The sequence below is a fragment of the Melozone crissalis genome, unplaced genomic scaffold (assembly GCF_028551555.1).
Source record: "Melozone crissalis strain CALT ecotype California unplaced genomic scaffold, PUWL_Pcris_2 ptg000017l_1, whole genome shotgun sequence".
Classification (NCBI taxonomy): Eukaryota; Metazoa; Chordata; class Aves; order Passeriformes; family Passerellidae; genus Melozone; species Melozone crissalis.
In genome coordinates this window covers 3687349-3705151 of record NW_026535795.1, presented here as the reverse complement: position 1 = coordinate 3705151, position 17803 = coordinate 3687349, and the positions used below count along the sequence as shown (strand labels likewise).

At 42.9% G+C, this 17803-nt stretch overlaps 1 protein-coding gene across 2 annotated transcripts in view; it reads right to left on the bottom strand.

Annotated features, from left to right (window-relative positions):
• The window catches only part of PHACTR3 (phosphatase and actin regulator 3), a 100154-nt gene extending 83522 nt beyond the window's left edge, over positions 1-16632 (bottom strand). For both annotated transcript variants that reach the window (XM_054274372.1, XM_054274373.1), the window contains exon 1: positions 16359-16632. In XM_054274372.1, the coding sequence (XP_054130347.1) occupies positions 16359-16461 (103 nt within the window). In that variant the 5' untranslated portion in view covers positions 16462-16632. The remainder of the gene's footprint in view (positions 1-16358) is intronic.
• Positions 16633-17803: the final 1171 nt, after the last annotated feature.

Genomic DNA, 17803 nt, shown 5'->3' with positions numbered 1-17803 from the left:
GTCAGAATTTAAACATTATCTGTTCCAAATGCTCTGAAACAAGAATTGGTGATTTTATTAAGTTGCTCCTAGGTTTCACTTTGGGCTTCACTCCAGCCCAGGCTGAGACTCTGTGAGTTCTGAGCCATAAGCACACCGAGACTCTCCTGCAGGGTGTACATTGAGACACTCCTGGAGACTGATTTTAGGTTGAATCATAACCCTTATGACTTTGGATGAGCCCACTGAGGAAGTTCACTGTGGGGAGCTGCTCTGTCTGCTGGAGCGTGCCTTAATTGTGTCATCAGAGCCTTGGGTCATACTGTGAAGAGGTAGACAATGTCATATCCTCTAAACATGTTCTAACCACTCAGGCATTTAATCAGAGACTGACATATTTATTATGAATAAAAGGAACAGGAGGATACCATGAATTTCTTTAGAGCCACTTAATTGACAGTGCATTGGGTAATGAATGACCAATTAATAAAATGAAAGCGGAATATAATGGATTTGTACTTTGTTTGTACACAACACGCATCATTAGGACTCTTCAGCCATCATTAGCTCTGTCTCCTCTGCACTGAGTCATTCTGCTCCCTGGAAGAAGTCTGGGCTGCATTACAGAACTGCCAAACCATTCCACTGATAGAGCCACAGCCTTCTGGATTGTCCTCCTGTGCAAGCTGGTTCCCTGAATTTAGGGATTCTTTCCCATTTCTTTTTTTTTCCATTTCATTATGAAATTGGTTATGCAGAGAGCTCAGGGCTAATCTCATCAGAATTTTCCAAAAGCAAAGATGTACAAAGAAAAACTCTTACTCTACCAAGCAAAGAGCCTGGGCTCTTGGAGGACTCTGCTTGGGTCACCTGGAAAGGAACTGGGTGGGGAGAAACCAGGAGCAAGTAAAAGTGAATAACCTTAATGACTTGTAGTAGCATGACTTTTCAGTCTCAAAAAAATTAAAAAGAAACATTGAAATAATGAAACAAAACCAAAGGAAGAAGAGCAATCTGGCAGATTCTGGTCTCTGTGCTATCAACTCTCGTAAAGTTCTTCCACTGGTAGATTCTCAAGAAAATCCCCAAAGGGATTTTCTCAAAGTTCAGTTAAAATTTTTGTATTTCTAGTAAAAAATACAGCCCTTGATCTACCAGAGAACTAAGCACACACATAAGAATCAAACTTTGATTAAAAAAATAAGCATTATTCATGCAATCTGGTAAAGCAGTCAGTCAATACAACACACATATCAGTGGTAGCTGTGTGCTTGAATTCTTTGAATGTTTACTTTAATATCCTGTGCTAAATAAAATAGGCATGGCAACAACATATTAAAGAGTTCTTTTACCTACAATGAACAAACTTTGTACAAAATCTACAGATGATTTGCATGCACAAAAATCCCATGAGTGCATATGCAAAACACTTCATTATGTCTGTTAGTTATTGTAATTGCCATTAACTTGTGCAATTACTTGCTCTGCATCACAATTCCAGGTGAATGGTTAAATCAGCTTCAAAATTATGAATAGCTGAAAAATCCCATTTCAAACCCCAAGCCATTTCATAAAATCTCTCTTGTATAGTAAACAAAGTACATATCACAAACTAACAAACTGCAAGCTGTATTATTTTCTGAAGTGACTGCAGCATTCCCAGGGGAACTGAGATTGGTGTTTACAGAACAAGAATTCCCCATGCAACAGCAGTGAAATTGTTCTTCCCATCAGGACTCAGCCACACCATCAGGATGGGTTACTTGGGTCCTGTCAAACCTTGGCTGTTCTGCTAGGGCTGTTAAACACTTTTTTCAATGCTCTAATTTGAGTATTTGAACACTTTCTGCATTAAACCATTAGCAGTAACTTAGTTACATACATAATTGCCTGGCTTCTCTCTTTTTTAGATGACCAAACTTTGGGTGGGGTTGGGTTTTCTGGAGTCTTTTTCAAGGAGAGGAGGACTGGAATATTACAGCTGTAAATGTAATTTTGGAAATTCATTTTTGGAAAATGAGGATGATTCTGTAGCACTTCTTAAGGACTACCAGAGTAGATTTGTCCAAGCACTCCTACAGGACTGTTCCACTCTTAAATCCTCTTGGATCTAAAAGCTTTGTTCTCATCTCTTTTCATGACTAAATGCCTTAATATTTGGCTCTACATTTTCTGGGAGAAAGAGCTCTTATAGTGGCATTTCATCAGCTGAAATTCAGTTCTAAATATAGCTGAAGTTTGAGCAGCCTCTTGTATATGGATATGAGGGGCAGAATTGGTGCTCGAGGCTGGCCTCTTGTAAGCTCTCTCCAGGCTGTTGTGAGCTGTGGCTGCAGGCCTGATGGATTTGTAGTGGCACAAGCCATGGAAACAGAAAATGTCAGAAATCCAGATACCCTTGGGTTGTGCTTTCCACACAATATGTTGACAGGAAAACACACAAAATACAAAGGTAAACAGGTGATAGCTGCCATCCCCTCCTTACCTCTCCTTTTCTCACTTCCCTCCACCAAAGAAAGCTGCAATTGTTTGAGGTTTTTTTCAGCAACAGTGGCAAAAAATGAAAAATTAAAACCTTATAGCTACTCTCTCTCATCCTGGAGATTATCCTAGAGCCTGACCAAAGCTGCAGTGCAGAAAAATCTGGGCACATATTTTTAAAATTCAGATTTGAGCAACAACATCAACAACAGCAAATCCCCAAACCCCACCCCCTTGCCCCCTGCCAGGACCTGGACAAGACACAGACTGTAATTACCAGAGTTATTGCTGAGGAGAGAACATCCAGAATGCAATTATGCTATTAGGGCAGGGTAATCAGAATAACTTGCTTATTAGAGAAAACCACCTACTTGTCCTACACTATTATTTTCACTTTTATAAAATAGCCTCCTTAGGAGATATAACAATTAAACAGTGATTGTGCATGTCAAATCAATTTTCAATGGATATGGATTATATGATAGCACAGGACCTGAAAGGGAATCACAGTTTAGTGTCCAAGCATTTAAATTGTGCAAATAGTTTTACAGTGATGCACTGCTTTAGATGTGCAACTGTGAGTTCCCATTATCCTCAGTCCAACAAACTGATGGTCATTGGTAGCAAACAGAGATGTGAAATGCCCAGCAAAATGCATTAAAACTGTTAAATCTCAGACAAAACCCTAAAACTATATATAATTACTATTCAAGCATCAGTGTTATTGGAATCTGATTCCTGAGCCACTTGGAATTTGCTGATTTGAATGTGACACTTGGGATCCCAAACCTGCTGACAATTTATGAAAATGATACTTTCTACATCTTTGGGATACAATTGCTGTAAATAACTCATCTGTCACAAAAAACATCCTCAATAACCAGGCTCTCACCTCAAGCAGACTTCGATGGCAGTGGAACAGATAAAGCCTTCTTCACATCTCAGAAGGCAGAGTGCATTTTGGGCAGAAAATGGATGAAATAAAACAGTTTCTTAAAACCACTCCAGACATGCTATTTTTACTTTGAAGTCACAGCTTCTGAAAGCCACCCAAATGACAAGATGAGAGCAGGAGCACTGGGTCAGTCAGGCTGGCTGCAATGGTGAAATGCCTGCAGTGGAATCTCTGTTTTTTCTGGAGGTTACAAAACATCCAAGCTAGCAATGGTTTTGGTTTGTGCACAGGTGGATGTTCCAAGGGAAATCAGAGAACAAAAATACAGGCTTTAGAAGGTATAATTAAAAATTTCACAGCAACGGCCATGAATCTGAAGTTTGGAACATTTCTTGGATGTTTAATGAAGTGGAAGGACTTCATTTCAGCGGTCCCCTTGAAAATGGGATTGCTGATTTCTGGTGTTAAGGGACTGTAAGATCTGACTTGAGCTGTAAGGCAGGAAATCAGCACTGCCATGACAAATTTTGCAGGTTTCAGTATGTAACAGTTGTTATTCTCAGCAGAATCTTGCAGCACAGTTTTTTAACCACTTCTTCACAAATTCCTTTACCTGCAGTACCTGAGCGCGCCTGAGCTTTGGCTCTCTAGCCCTTGCCCTTGCTCTGAGCTTATCAGAGTGTGCCAGTGTTATCAGCTGAGGGACTCACAGTGCTCTGATGCTGCAAGAGACATGAACCCTTGGAGCAGTCACCCAACACATTCATGACACAAAGCCAACACCTGTGGGGCTCCTTGGAAAAGCTTTTCAGAGCTGCTATAACAGAAAAGCAGGACTGATGTGGCAAAGCAGCTTCCCAAAAGCTGCCAACCACAGCAAAGTGAAGGGAAAAGGCAGCCACTTACTCCAGCTATAGAGACCTTGCCTACAGCCCTGCTTTCAGCAGCTCCAGATGTAATTACACTTCTATTCACCACCACTGCAGGTGCAAGCTGAGCAGCAGCGTGAGTATCAATGTGTGTGGGTGTGCAAATGCCTCATTACGGTGATTTGTTAGCACAGTCAGTGATGCTTTGTGTCCCATGAATGTGTAAATTAGGTGCTCAGCTCACTTGAGTGAAAAATGTTTAACTTTGCCTCCCTGGCCCATCTCTCTCCACAGACACTGGAGAAGGAAGTCGTTTGATTCCCTGTCAAAGCAGCAGCTTCCATCTAAAATCTAAGCCAGCTCTCTTGTGCTCTCCTTGGGTTTCTAACAACGGAGAGAAGTGAATCTTGAGGAATTAGTCGTGTTCAATCATATCTTAATCACATGCATGATGTGCTCTTATGCAGCATTAGAGTAAGAGGCATCACATCTTGTGTTGTCATTTCTGGGACAGAAAACTGGGGCTGTTGGCTGGCTTTAAATCATTTCTGGCATTAACGAGATTCTGACCAGAGGCTTTATTTCATGTTCAGGATCTGCACTGCATTATTTCCTATTATATCACAATACATTGCAAAGGAACAGCTAAGTTACCAAGACTAATCCTTTAAGTCTTTCTTTCTTTACAATGTCAGACAAAATAAGACTATGCCATATTTCTGTAATCTCTCTTGTATTATGAGAACATTATGATCTATAACAACAAAATCTCCAAACTGCACGATTCCCGTCGGCTCTGATATGCTTAGTCTTGTCCCCTTCTGTCAGAAAAGATAATTCTAAGTCTCTGTGATTTCATTTTAACAGACACTATCTGATTAAAAATCAGATTATTATTGTAAAGCAGGAAAAAGAAGTTTCCTTGTGTTTAAAAAATGAGAATTTCTGAAAAAGCATGATGTAATACCCAAAGTTCTCCTCCTTCTTCAAAAACCTACTTAAAATGAAAGTTAGTTTTCAAGCTACTGCCACTTTTTCCCTACTTGGATATGTACATTTAGATTAATCTGTTGAAAAGTATATTTTGTTCCCAGACAACTTTACAGCAGCTACCAAGATCTGAAAAAGATTTCTGCAATGCTCTGCTGGCAAGTTGCAGGGGAATTTATTGAGAGAGGGAGGGGAATTTGAATAAAAAACGAATTAAATAAACCCACCAGAATTAGCTTTCCATTTCTATTAATAGAATGAGAAAATAAATTTTTAAATATGTAGTGTATCCTCCTTCTGAGAGATACTTTCTATTCAGAAAGTTTGGGTTTATTTCTCTGCTGCTATTTTATGATGTCTAAGCCACTAAAAGTATATTCAGTAATTTAACTCTTTTATAATTATTTCATTAGAACAGCCAAGCAAATCATGATCTGAAAATTCATAAGCTCATGGCAGTGCCAAGTTTTTGAGTTGGAGAACCTGGGGTTTTTTTACTGTGGGGTTTTTTAAAAAGTTATTGCAAAATATGTCTAAAATCCTAAAAAAAACAGGAATATCAATGGAAATTAAATTCCTGGATGCAAAGCAGAATAGATTTTCTGCAGGTGCAGGACACAAAAAGCTGATTATATAAAATATCATCTCCCAAATAAGAGAGATGAGTAATGCCCCAGGTCATAGTGCAGCTTTTTCTAAAGAGGTTGGTAGAACTAGAGACCCTTGACGTGTTGGAATAAAGCCTAGAAGTTGTGTTGTGAGAGCAAGAGTGAGAAAAATATAAATGGAACAAGTTCTTGAAAACAGCTTCTCCTGCTTTTTTCCTCCTGGGTTCTTCTTTCACAAACAAAGGTTGTTTAACCCCTTCCTCTCTATCACACACAATGACTTTGGAGCTCACTGGCAACTTTCAACCAAGGACAGAGTTGATGAAAAATGACAATAGTGACCCTGGAAAGTGCTGCCTGTGGGCAGAGCCTGGGTGTGAGGTCAGGTTTGGTTCCACACCAAAGAACCCACAGTGAGACCCTCAAGGGAAGAGGGTTCACCCAGTCTGACCCTTCACTAGAAAACAGAGGAGCCAAGCTGAAGACTTCAGTCATAAATGGGATTTTTAGCAGTTTAAGATCACACTGAAAATGCTGGATCTGGAGGGAGGCAGGTTTGCTGGCTTCTCTGCTGGTGCAGCAGTAACACCCATTCTATTTCTCCATTTGGGAGAAAGGCCTCTGGAACAGGAGTTGCTGAAAGGCAGGAGAGCTACTAGAATGAACTCAGATGGCAGAAAAGTAAAAAACTGTAGAGAAAACAGAGAAGTAAAAGGAGTTGCAAGAAGCTCTACCCTGTCACATGAGAACCAGAGAATGTAAGGAAGCACCAACCCAGTGAGGCAGAAGGAATGCCAGCCCTCCAGACCAGCCTGTGCTGCCTTCAGTGAGACCTCCTTGGACTAAAAAGAGAGATACAGGATCAATTTCTATTAGTTAGGGTTCCTTCTTAAAACATTTTCATTCATGCACAATATTCTGGACTTTGAAGGACGCTCCTTTGTACTTCTACATGTTAAAATTATCTTTTACTTGGCTTCGTTTCAGTTTGTTCTTCTGGTTGAATTGCAGCAGCAAATGTACGCCATAACACTAAGAAGTCTCTCAGCTATCCATCTTGACAGCTGTAGTTCACATTCCCTACGTTTGCCTTGAGAAAATCCACATCTGATCATGTCATCTGTTAAGTTCACCACTGCTGCAAGGGTTCAAGGCGCCAGCCTGGGGCAGTGGCTGATATTTGCTCCCACTATAAATTAAACAGAATCAAGGGTTTAGTGAGGATCCACAGTTTTTGTGTCATGCCATTCCATCCTGAATTGGTATCAGGAGTTTACAGTAAAATAGCACATTCTCAGGAACCTCTGTTTTCTTCCTAAATGCAGGGGATTCCCAGGTGGCAGGAGCTCACTCCTGTTCCTCACTTGCAGGAAGATGTGTTATTAAGTTCTCTGCAGTTAAGTATCTCCTGTGAAATCTCAAGTGATACTCACAGTTTATCTCAGCTCTGATTTTTCCATTATTTTTCTTGAGTTAAACAAGAAACAAGTATTTAAAACTTATGTTGGACAAGTGGAGAATTTGTATGAGTCCAAGAATCCATTTTCCTTTTTCTAGAGCTTTCTCTGCATAGTAGGTAGTCTAAAATGAGTTCATATTCTCTCCTTCTAGGCACTGTAACATTGAGCAAAGTCAAATGAGCAACTGTCAAGGAAGGAAACATTTGAGCTGAAGTTAAGTTGAAGTGCTGTATCTGAAAATAGGATGTTTTTTCTCCTTGAAACCTCTGCAATCCCAGAAAGCTGCTACACAGTCTACAGAGCTGTTATAATTTAAAAAAAAAAAAACAAAGAAATTACATTTTTTTCTTCCATCCTAAATGCAGAGCTTACAAAATTACAGAAGTCCCATCTGCAAAGCATAAACTTCAGAGAAACCAAATTAAGTCAGTGTTGCATACACTATCACGTTTTCTCTATTTAAATATTCCACACAGATCCATCTCATTCATGATGGAACAACTACAAATGAACTTGCAGGAGCCAAGAAACTCTCTTGGAGGCTGATTTCCACTCAGGTTCCATCTGAGCTCCCCAAGACAGCAGGGCTGGTTGCAGATGCTGAGCAAAGCTGCCCAAAGCATCAACCCCTGTGGCTGTTGTTTGCAGGCAGCTCAGGAGACTGACCCTGAGGATTTCATGTGGAATTTATCTCTGCTCCTCCAGCCACCCTTCCCTTTGCTCCCAGCCTGTCCTGAGCTTCCAGCCCCCACCAAGGACACTGTCCCAAGCTGGACACACCTCAGTCCTGAGCCAGAGAAGAATTTCTTGTGTTCTTTTAAGGATAAAAGCCCAAGTCTTGGTGCAGGCTGTTTGAGAGATGAGTTGCAGAGCTCTGAGAGCAGCTGAATGAGAAGTGACAGCCATTCCCAGCAGATCAATATGGACAAGGCACAGAGAAGGCTGCCTGGCCTGAGGGATGGAGCAGCCCTCAGAAAACAGTGAAGGCTTCACTGGTTTGATGTAATGCAGTGATCTATGTCCACTTGCTGGTTATGCAGCAGCTGAACAGTTCGAGGATGTTAAAAATTAGATTAAGGAAATTAACACACAAACTGTCTCTTCATTAGATGAACAATTCTGAAATGCTTTATGCATAAGGACAAGCCTTCCTTCAGCTGAAACCACAGGTCCACATTGCTGACCCAGAATATCAGTGTACTACAGAAAGCAAGAGAAGACCCCTTTGATTCAGATCTTCTCACTGAAATATTTATGCAGGCTCAAGCACAGAGCTATTGACCTGCCCCAAGTCGCTGTATGAGGCTCTCTCTGGGGGATGTATAAACTGTGTGTATGTTAGGCCATAAATCAACTTGAATTTCAAACAAAAGCAAGGGATTTAATGGGCACAAAGAATCCATTGTTTTAGCATCCAAACTGGCTACGTTTTGAAGCAAAATCAAGGTATCATATTTAGTTTTACTTACTCTTGGTATTTATAGACTGCTTAGAGAAGCAAGGGCAATTAATTCTACATATTAAATTTTAAAAATATAAGGCCATAAATTTGGTTTAAAAAACCCATTTTATAAATAAATAAATTGTGTAGCCCATTCATTACAGCATGACTTGGGCAGTCTTGAAAGAGAATTCCCAAATTAAAGATTTTGGGGAAAATTAACACTGTTACTTAACTACTCACTAAAATACAGTTACATTTCCAGATAAACATGACTCCCAGCATTATGTAACTCATTCCATTCTCAAAGTGTGGTGCAAACATTACCTGAATGAATAATCTTAAACCACCTTCATTCACAGTTAAAGTGTGAAGATCTTTTATTATTTAATAGACAGGAGTTTCTCTTATTTGCACAGAGAAGCATCTACTTGTGTGCACAAGTTATTAGGTGTGTAAATTAGGTCTGAGTTCTTTTACTTAAGGTATGCAATCAAATCTGAGGTTTACTTTTATTTTAAAAGAAAGCCTGAATTAAAGAGACAAAGGTAAACATAAAAAGAAGGGCTGAATTAAAGAGACAAAGATAAACATAAAAAATAACCAGGTATTTCCAATTTGATGACCTCATTCTCATAAATCCAGTCTAGGTTTTGATGGTGTATAATCAGTTTTTCCACTTCTTGGATAAAGAGGTTTTAATGGTTTAAGTGTATTTTCAGCAACATTCAGACTACCTGCCAACTTAGGATTTAGAAGAAAAGACAACTTTAAAACACTTTTTTCCCTGTTAAAGCCCTGTATTTCCTTTACAGAACTCCAAAGTTTGGCTAAATACAAATCTCCAAACACTGGGAACACTCAAACCCTGGAAAAGCCTAAATCCTAGCCTCAGCATGAATAGCATACTTATTAACTGACCTCATTAAATTCCTGCAAAAGTAGCATTAAAAACATTACTTAAACACCAAGCTCTCTCAATTCCCAAAATAAACTGAGTATCAGTAAGTCAAATACTCAGGCAACAGCAAAAAGCAGTTTGTGTTAAGTGTGCATCATGTTGAGCCATGTAATCATACCCCAGCACTGACACAAATTATATGTGCAGGACCAAAATTATGCGTTTGGAGCAAGAGAATCCACGCCCAGGAAGTGCCACCTCTGCAGCCTCCCCAGCACACTGTGCCCATCCTCCTCTCCAGAGATGGGGAGATCCTTCTCCCCTCTGGAAATGCTGGAGCAGAGCTGCCATGGGGGAGAGGAGTCAGGTGCCAGGGGAAAGAGGAGATTCTCTGCTGGAAAAATGGAACATCTGTGCTTCCAGCGGAGTTTCTCTGCATCACAGGGACTTGGGGTCCAGTTAGATCCTACCAAGAAAGGACTGGGAAATTGATGAGAAACAAAAAGGCTTTCTCAAAAGCACAGTGGACCATTTCTTAAAATAAAACTCCCATTATAGTACTTGGTGATGACTTTTCAGGTGCTATGTCAGAAATTAACTCTACATTCACACAAATAGCAAATGTTCTGGGAAGTTTATAGGATTCAATTTGGATTTCAATGGAAAGGGAAATGGGATATTAACTAATAGCCTGCATGTTTCTAGTCAGTACTGAGTACTCCTGGGTACAGCCCCCATTAGGTGTGGAATAGTAACTTTCTGCAAGGAACTCTGGTTAGGAATGGGAACTTTTGAATGAGAGAATATCACTAAGTTTCTTATAAATAAAATATAGAGTTCAGTTCTAAAATGGAGCAAAAGCACTGATTAGATCATTTTGACCATAAATTAATAAAGGAAAGGATGTAGAAGGCCTGGTAAAATTCTATTTCAGAAGAAATATAATGTAGGTGAAACAAACTCTGTTAACAGAACAGACTTGCTGACAGAGAAAGATGAAATGGAAACTAAAATCTTTCTGGTGACAAAACAAAACAAAACTCAAATAACTTTTTAAAAGATGTCCTGGCTCAAGTATTAGGATCAAATTTGAAAATTCATGCAACAACTAAAGACATCACAGATAAGCCTTTAAGTCCCTGATTAAAGTTGTGGTGATGTAAACGAGTGCAGAGGATGGAGCAGCAGCCCAGCTGACAGGCAGGGCACCCCCAGCATCTCTCTGCCATCAATTCCCTTCCATCTGAAGCACATGTTGGAAGTTAAGCACACACTTAGAACGTTTGCTGAATTATGGGCCTGGCATGAGTAGATTTGCAGCAAGAATGGCTCGAGCAGATTCAGAGAGCTGGCACCAATCTGTGCACTCCAGCTGAATTCCTGGGCGTCTTTGCCTTCCCTTTGCTCCATTCCAGCACCTGCAGCCCAAACCTACCACACCTTACTTTCCATCTGCTTTTGGGTTTCCAAACATCCCCTGCCAGTAGCTTCCAACATCTCTGAGGTTCCCAGTGTCCTGGTTAAGGGCATAGCACAGCTTTCCAGTGGCTCACAGGCTCCCGAGCACTGCTCAACACTCAGACTGAGCAAACTTGTCCAAGAAACAACTACAGCAGAAACAGGAGTCAAATAAAATCTTTATCAGCTAAACCAAAAATATTAGGAGAAGACAATGACAGATATGGAGTGGCACAGTCCACCCAGGGGAGGTCACAGCTTCAAAACAGAAGACAAGAAAGAAAAAGCCATATTAGAGAGTGTTCCTACACCTGCAGTTTATCGCATCCCAACTTTCCCTGGCTGTTACTTGGATGATTGATGTCCTTCCCCACACTGCCTGGGAGGCCCTGCTGGGTTTCAGCTCTGCCTCCAGACCAAAGATGATGTAAAAGGAACATAACAGCTCAATTCTCATCTCAGCCTCTCTTCTTAGCATCCTAGAAGAATACTAACAAGAATGCTGCCTGCTACAGAACTTTTGAATTATGAAAACTAGAAACAGTGATGGAGAACCTTTTAAGTCTTATGCAGTTGTTCTCCCCTGGAGTTAATTCAGAGCACGGTGCTGCTCATGACACATGGTATCAATACAAATTAACAGGGAATTAGTGTCTGGTGAAGACACAATCATGTATCTCTGGAACAGCTACTCTGCAGTAGCTTTAACTTGTCAGGCCTTGAAGCACACCACACCAGAGGAGAGGCTGAGCAGCCCCCCTTCACCAGGCAGTAAGAAATTTTGGTGACAGAGCTGTTAACAACATCTAACACCACTGCCTGCAGCACAACAGCTCCTCTTCAACACAGATCCTTCACTGGAGGACAAGGAACACATGGTGGACCACTGGCAAGGTCTGCTGGACAGCTCAGCAATGCCCATCCTGAAGATCTTTAATTGTGTGGTGCCAGGAAAGAAAGGCAGCAGCACAGAGAGCAAAACGTGATGGCATCAATGTGCACTTATACAAATTCAAATGGATTATCCCAAAATTAAGGGGGGAGGGGGGTGACATTTTCACACATTGTCATGGTTGTCTGTATCTCCTCAAGTAATACAGAGTTTTGACATGGTGTGTTCTTCTCCAGTCTGTGCACCCCTCCCTTCTTTGATACAAATCAAATGAGATTGTCAATCTTCCCTCTGCCCTGTGACTGCTGGAAGGATATAATGAGAGCAATATTTTGGCTTCCTGCAACTGTCTCTCAATTAGATGGTGATACTGAAATCTGTTCTCTTTGGACTCTCCTTTCTCTCTTGATCCTTATCTGGGAAGGTGGAGGAGGGGAAAGACACATAAGATAAGGAGGTGCTTGACATCCCTGGAAGTGTTCAAGGCCAGGTTGGATGGGGCTTGGAGCAACCTCATCTAATCAGGTTAGGAAGGTGCTATGCCTGTGGCAGGGAGCTGGAACCAGATGATCTGGAAGGGTCCTTCCAACCCAAACCATTCTGTGATTCTATGAATGAGATGAAATTCACTTTCTTAACAACAGCCTGGCCTGGAGACAGTCTGCAGTTTAGCAAGAGATGAGTATTTTGATGTCAGTATCCCAAACTAAGGACATCCTCCTTTTTCAAGGCTTGCTCACTCAGTGTGACAGTGAATTTAAACAGACTCAAACATGAAGCTCAGTGTTTGCTGTAGTACAGTAATTCTCATAAAATACGGCTCAGTGGCCATAAAATAGTTCACTTAAATATAGGCTGAAATGCATTCTTTTATCTTAAAGGAGAAAATAAATAACTGATCCAATTAAAGCAAAGAAACACTATTTTCAGTATTCTCTGCATTACTAATAGGACCTCTGTGCACCATTTAAATGCTGGAGAAAATAATCTTTTTGTCAGCAGAGCCTGAACTAAAGTCCATCTTTTCTTCTTAGACCATGACTGTGACATCTTTACTGATCACTGTGAGGAGCTGCTGTTTTCATTTAAGTTGCACATGAAGGATCTAAATCAGTGAATTTCTATCTCTGTTTTGGAATAAATAGCTATTAACTGTCCCTAGTTTAGTTTACTGAACATCTTGTTTATCTGACTTATTATAGGAATATTTGTAAGATTGTAGTGGCATGTGGTAATTTTGTGAGTTTTTTACATGTGATAAAATTCACTGTAGTCTGTAAAGATTACAGCTCTTCTAAACCAAGGTTATAAAATAGCTTTTCATTTCTACAGTGAATGCTTTGTGAGGAAAAGCACACTAGATAAGAGGCTTTATCATGAAGCCTTTATTGTTGAAGGCTTGGAATAATTGCAGCTTCTGCTGGCTTTAGTCAGGACTGTGAGTGAGCAGGACCTCTCAAAAATCAGCATCTAAGGCTACTTGATCCAGCCAGTTACTGAGTTATCTCATGCTCTGGCTGGATGAAAACAGAATCCTCTTTAAAATGAACAAAACACAACAAAAACCTCACAAACAAACAAACTTCAGCTCTGCTCTCACATGGAGAAACTCCCTTTGACATTTCACCCAAGCAACAGCTCATCAAAACACTGCAAATGAAGCACTGGGAAGGTGACCCAACATCTGCACCTGCAGCGTGCTCATCCCAAATTCCTTGGATCTGATGCTCACATTGCTCAGGGTCAGCTAAAAAGGGATTATTTGGTCCAGTGAGAGCAAATTCTGAGCCAGCAAGGCTCAAACCCCACTGGGATGGGTCAGTTCTACTGGTTAAACTGGTGTTTCAGGAGGGAAAGGGAAATGAAGCATTGCATCACAGGATTTCCTTTGGGAAACACATGAAAATCTTTGTGCTGCCAGCTCTACACTCTCAGCCATGGCACTGAAACTTCCTGCATAAAGCTGGGCTAAACCAAAAACTCCTGTAATTCTACAGGTCAACAAGACAAATATAAATATGTCTTTAAACCAAAAAACCACAAGGAAATATTTCAGAGTCTAGGCTGCCTTCATCTATTCCCACATTTCCTACCCCAATATCCTTTCCTCAGTAGGCACAGCCAAATGAGTTGGTGCAGAATAACCCCTGACCACATCATACAGCCAAAAAACTGCTCCAAAACTAAACAGAATATGGCATCACTCAAAGGCCAGGTAAAAGCAGGAATGGTTTTTGTAGGGATCCTACATCCTATTATACCCATATTTTGGTATAATTTTGGTTGTTTGTCTGTAATTTAAACATGTAACTTAAATAATAATAACATTAATTGAATTTTTAGATTAAGAAAGAATCTTATATGTTCACACTTCCCTACATGGTTTGTCTGTGAGCAGGGTTGGGATGTAAACACAAACTTTGGACATATCATTTCCCATTCCTAAGAATCTCTTTTGATTTAGAGTCCATAGATGATTTTGTTGGTATAATGATAATGATAAAATTATTTTCTAGGATAGTAAAATAATATAAACTGCAATTAAGTCATCTAACATTCATAATTCTTAAAATAATATAAATTGTATTCCAGATTTTTAAGTATCCAAATGTATGAAATTGCTCATAATGATTATTCACAACACTGTAGGGTAAAATTTTATCTAAAATAAACAATTTAGGTTCATTTTATAATCATCTGGAAGCATAGAGACGTTCAATACTATTTGATGAACAAATTTAAAACCTGAAAATCTCATCAAACATGCTAATCCTACCCCTGACTATTCATAGCAACCTGGAAAAAAGCCAGATGTATTTAACACCTTTTGTTTCTCTCCACATATTGTATGAATAACAGAATACATACAAGACACCTTCTCTTGCATTTTAGCAGAGCTTCTGCCATGCAATGGGACACTGGTTTATCTGATGGAGTCTGTATTAGGGGAAAAATTCTCCTTGGTATTGACAGCTCCTTGTCCTAACAAAAAGCACAATAATGTTTATATCTTTGTCTGTTTGTCGGACATGTTGTGTACTTTCTTTGTTGTGTATCTCACAAAGGCCAAAAGAATTAATTAGCAGAAAACAATCTAGAGGAATTAAAACTGAGGTTGCACCCGCCTTCCTTTCATTAGTCACTTCTGCTTGCAGAAATCAAATGGCAGAAACATACATTCCTCTTTCAGCCAAGATTGCCCCTTTGGGAGTGAGTCGAGCAGTTCATGTTAGAAGAGTCCTTTGTTCCCTTCACTTAGGGTATCAGAACAGTTGGTAATCAGGGATAAATCATCCACTGTTTGCCTTAATTCAATTTGTGCTTCACTCCAGACCAGTATGCTCACAATTGCTTGATAAGGCAAATAAATAGAAGAACTTAAATTAGATACAAATATTAATATCCTCATTGGCTCAGAAGGAAGCAATATACAGGTGTATGAATAGAGCCTGGAATATTTTATTTACTCAGTAATCTGAGAAAGGGGAGCAAAGTTCAACCCGAAATTGCATCCAGGGACTGTTTCCTGTAGGTTGGTAGCGCCTGACCCAAAACCTAAACTCATCTCTAGGCTTAGGAATCAGTAGTGGGTGGTGATGATCAGCACCCCATTCATTGTCTTTGCGCTGTTTTGATTACTTCTTTTCTCAGAAAGAAACCTGACAGCTCTTGTGTGACCACCATCTATTCAGGGAAACTGAGAGTAAACTGGCTTTTACCCTTTGCTTCCAGCTTGTTGTTGTGCCTTTCCCTGCAATCACATCACATCAAAGTGATGTAGCTATTTGTTTCTTTTTTTTTTCTAAAGGTCTCAACACTGCTTAGATTCTGACGGTCTGAAATTACTGAGTCACCACCAACAGACATTTAGAATTACTCCTCAAAGTGAAGATGAAAACACCATTTGCCATTGTTTAAAAAAAAAATCTAATCACAATATTCTATTTATACTAACGACTGGGCTGTGTCCCTTCAGCACCACCCTCTGTGCCCACACTTCACAAGGAGATTACGCTTCCCCCTATGAAGTGAAAATTACCTTCTTGTGGGCAGAAAGCGTTTAATTATGACTCTGCTTCCCTTGTCTCCATGGCGATGCCATGCAAACAGCCTGCTTTATTAGCGCTCATTTCCCCCTCCCCACAGTCATCAATGAGCTCTGCGGGAGGGGGTCGGGCGCTGCCCCGGGAGCCCCGGCCGGGACGCGCCCCCCGCTCGGATCGGGGCACAGCCGCGGGACGCGCTCGCTCGGACCCCGTGTGCGGCTCAGCGGCTGCACCCTCCGGCACTCGCTGCAGGGAATGTTCCCAGTCCCGGCCCGCCCGGGGCTCCCCACAAACTGGCGGCTGCTCCCGAGCGCGGCCGGCGGGAGCGGGGCGGTTACCTGGGTGCTCCCCGGGGCCCGCGGGCTCCGTGAGGATGCTGGGGTCACTCTGCGACCTGCCTCGCGGGAGAAAGCAGCCGGTCCCTTCTTCCGATGCAGCCATGAGGTGGAGGGCGGGAAGCTCAGAGGAGGAGGGAGGAGGAGGCGCTCATGGAGCCGGAGGCGGCCGGGGGACAATGGGGACGGGGGTGCGGCGGCGGCGGGAGCGGCGGGGCGTCAGCCGGGCAGGACCAGCCGCGGCAGCAGCATCTTCCCCGGCGCCTGGGCACGGCTGCGGCGCGGCGCTCCGCCGGCTCCGGGCGCTCAGGGGGCAGCTCCGGGCGCCTCAGGGGGGTGGGCCATGCCGCCTGGCGGGGTGGGGAAGAGCCGGGGCGCGGGCCGCGGGCCCGGCCCCCCGCCGCCGCCGCCCCCTCCCGGGACGCCCCCCCGAGCGCCGCTGCCGGAGTCGCCTCAAGCCGCCGCGCTGCTGAGCGCATCCGTTGGAAAACATCGGGATTCTCCCATGGTGCCCCGCGAGCGCCCGCCTGACGTCACGGGGTGGGGTGGGCGCCGCACCTGCACTGCACAAAGGCGGGGGCGCCGCAGGTGCGCGGGGGCCGCCCCGCCCCGGAGGGAGGGGCTGTGCGGGACCCGCCCGTGTGGGACCCGCCCGTGTCCCCGCAGCCGCCCCGGGGCTCGTCCCGTCCGTCCGGGAGCTCTGCCCCGCGGGAGGGACCGCCGCGACCCCCGGCACCGGGGCAGCCGCGGGGCTCGGTGTCCCGCGGGGTGTGGGTGTCCCTCGAGAGAGGTTCCCGCGGGGGTTCCCTGGGCAGGACGAGCGAGAGCCGCTCCGCGCCCCCGGGACCCCGCGCAGCTCGGCTGGAGCTGGGGCCTCGTGGCAGAGGTGTCGCACGGGGATCCTGCAGAAACCCCGGGATGCTCCCACTCGGCTGAGCAGCTTGGTTTGGGGGTCTGTTTAAAGGGTAAATTTGCTTTCATGGATTTTCTTCGCTCCTCCTGTGCAGCACAGGGTGCCGGCAGAGGGGGTGCTGGTCTGTAGCCAGTGATGCAGGACAGGTCTTCTTCAAGTTTTCACCTGTAAAAAACAGGGATGCTTTTAATCACTCTCCCAGTAAAGTCCTGTGGAATGCTCGCTCAGCACTTGCTGGGATTGTGGAGTTCTCATCTCGTATCTGCCTTAAACTCTTCTTTTGTCTCTGCATGGAACCAGTGCTGAGGAATACACTCACCTACAAGTAGATTTTTTTCTGACTCGAGAGCAGTGGTTGTACATGCAGCTAAATTCCTGTTGTGAGACAGGAGCAAGTTTGCAAAATTTCAGGGATGAGCCCTTATCAGACAATTTCCCATCAATGCAGTCTTTCATTCCCACACACAGAAGCGCAGGTGGAGGTTGGAAGGAAGCACAGTGGGGTCACCTGGTCCAACGCCCCCTCCCTGCTCAG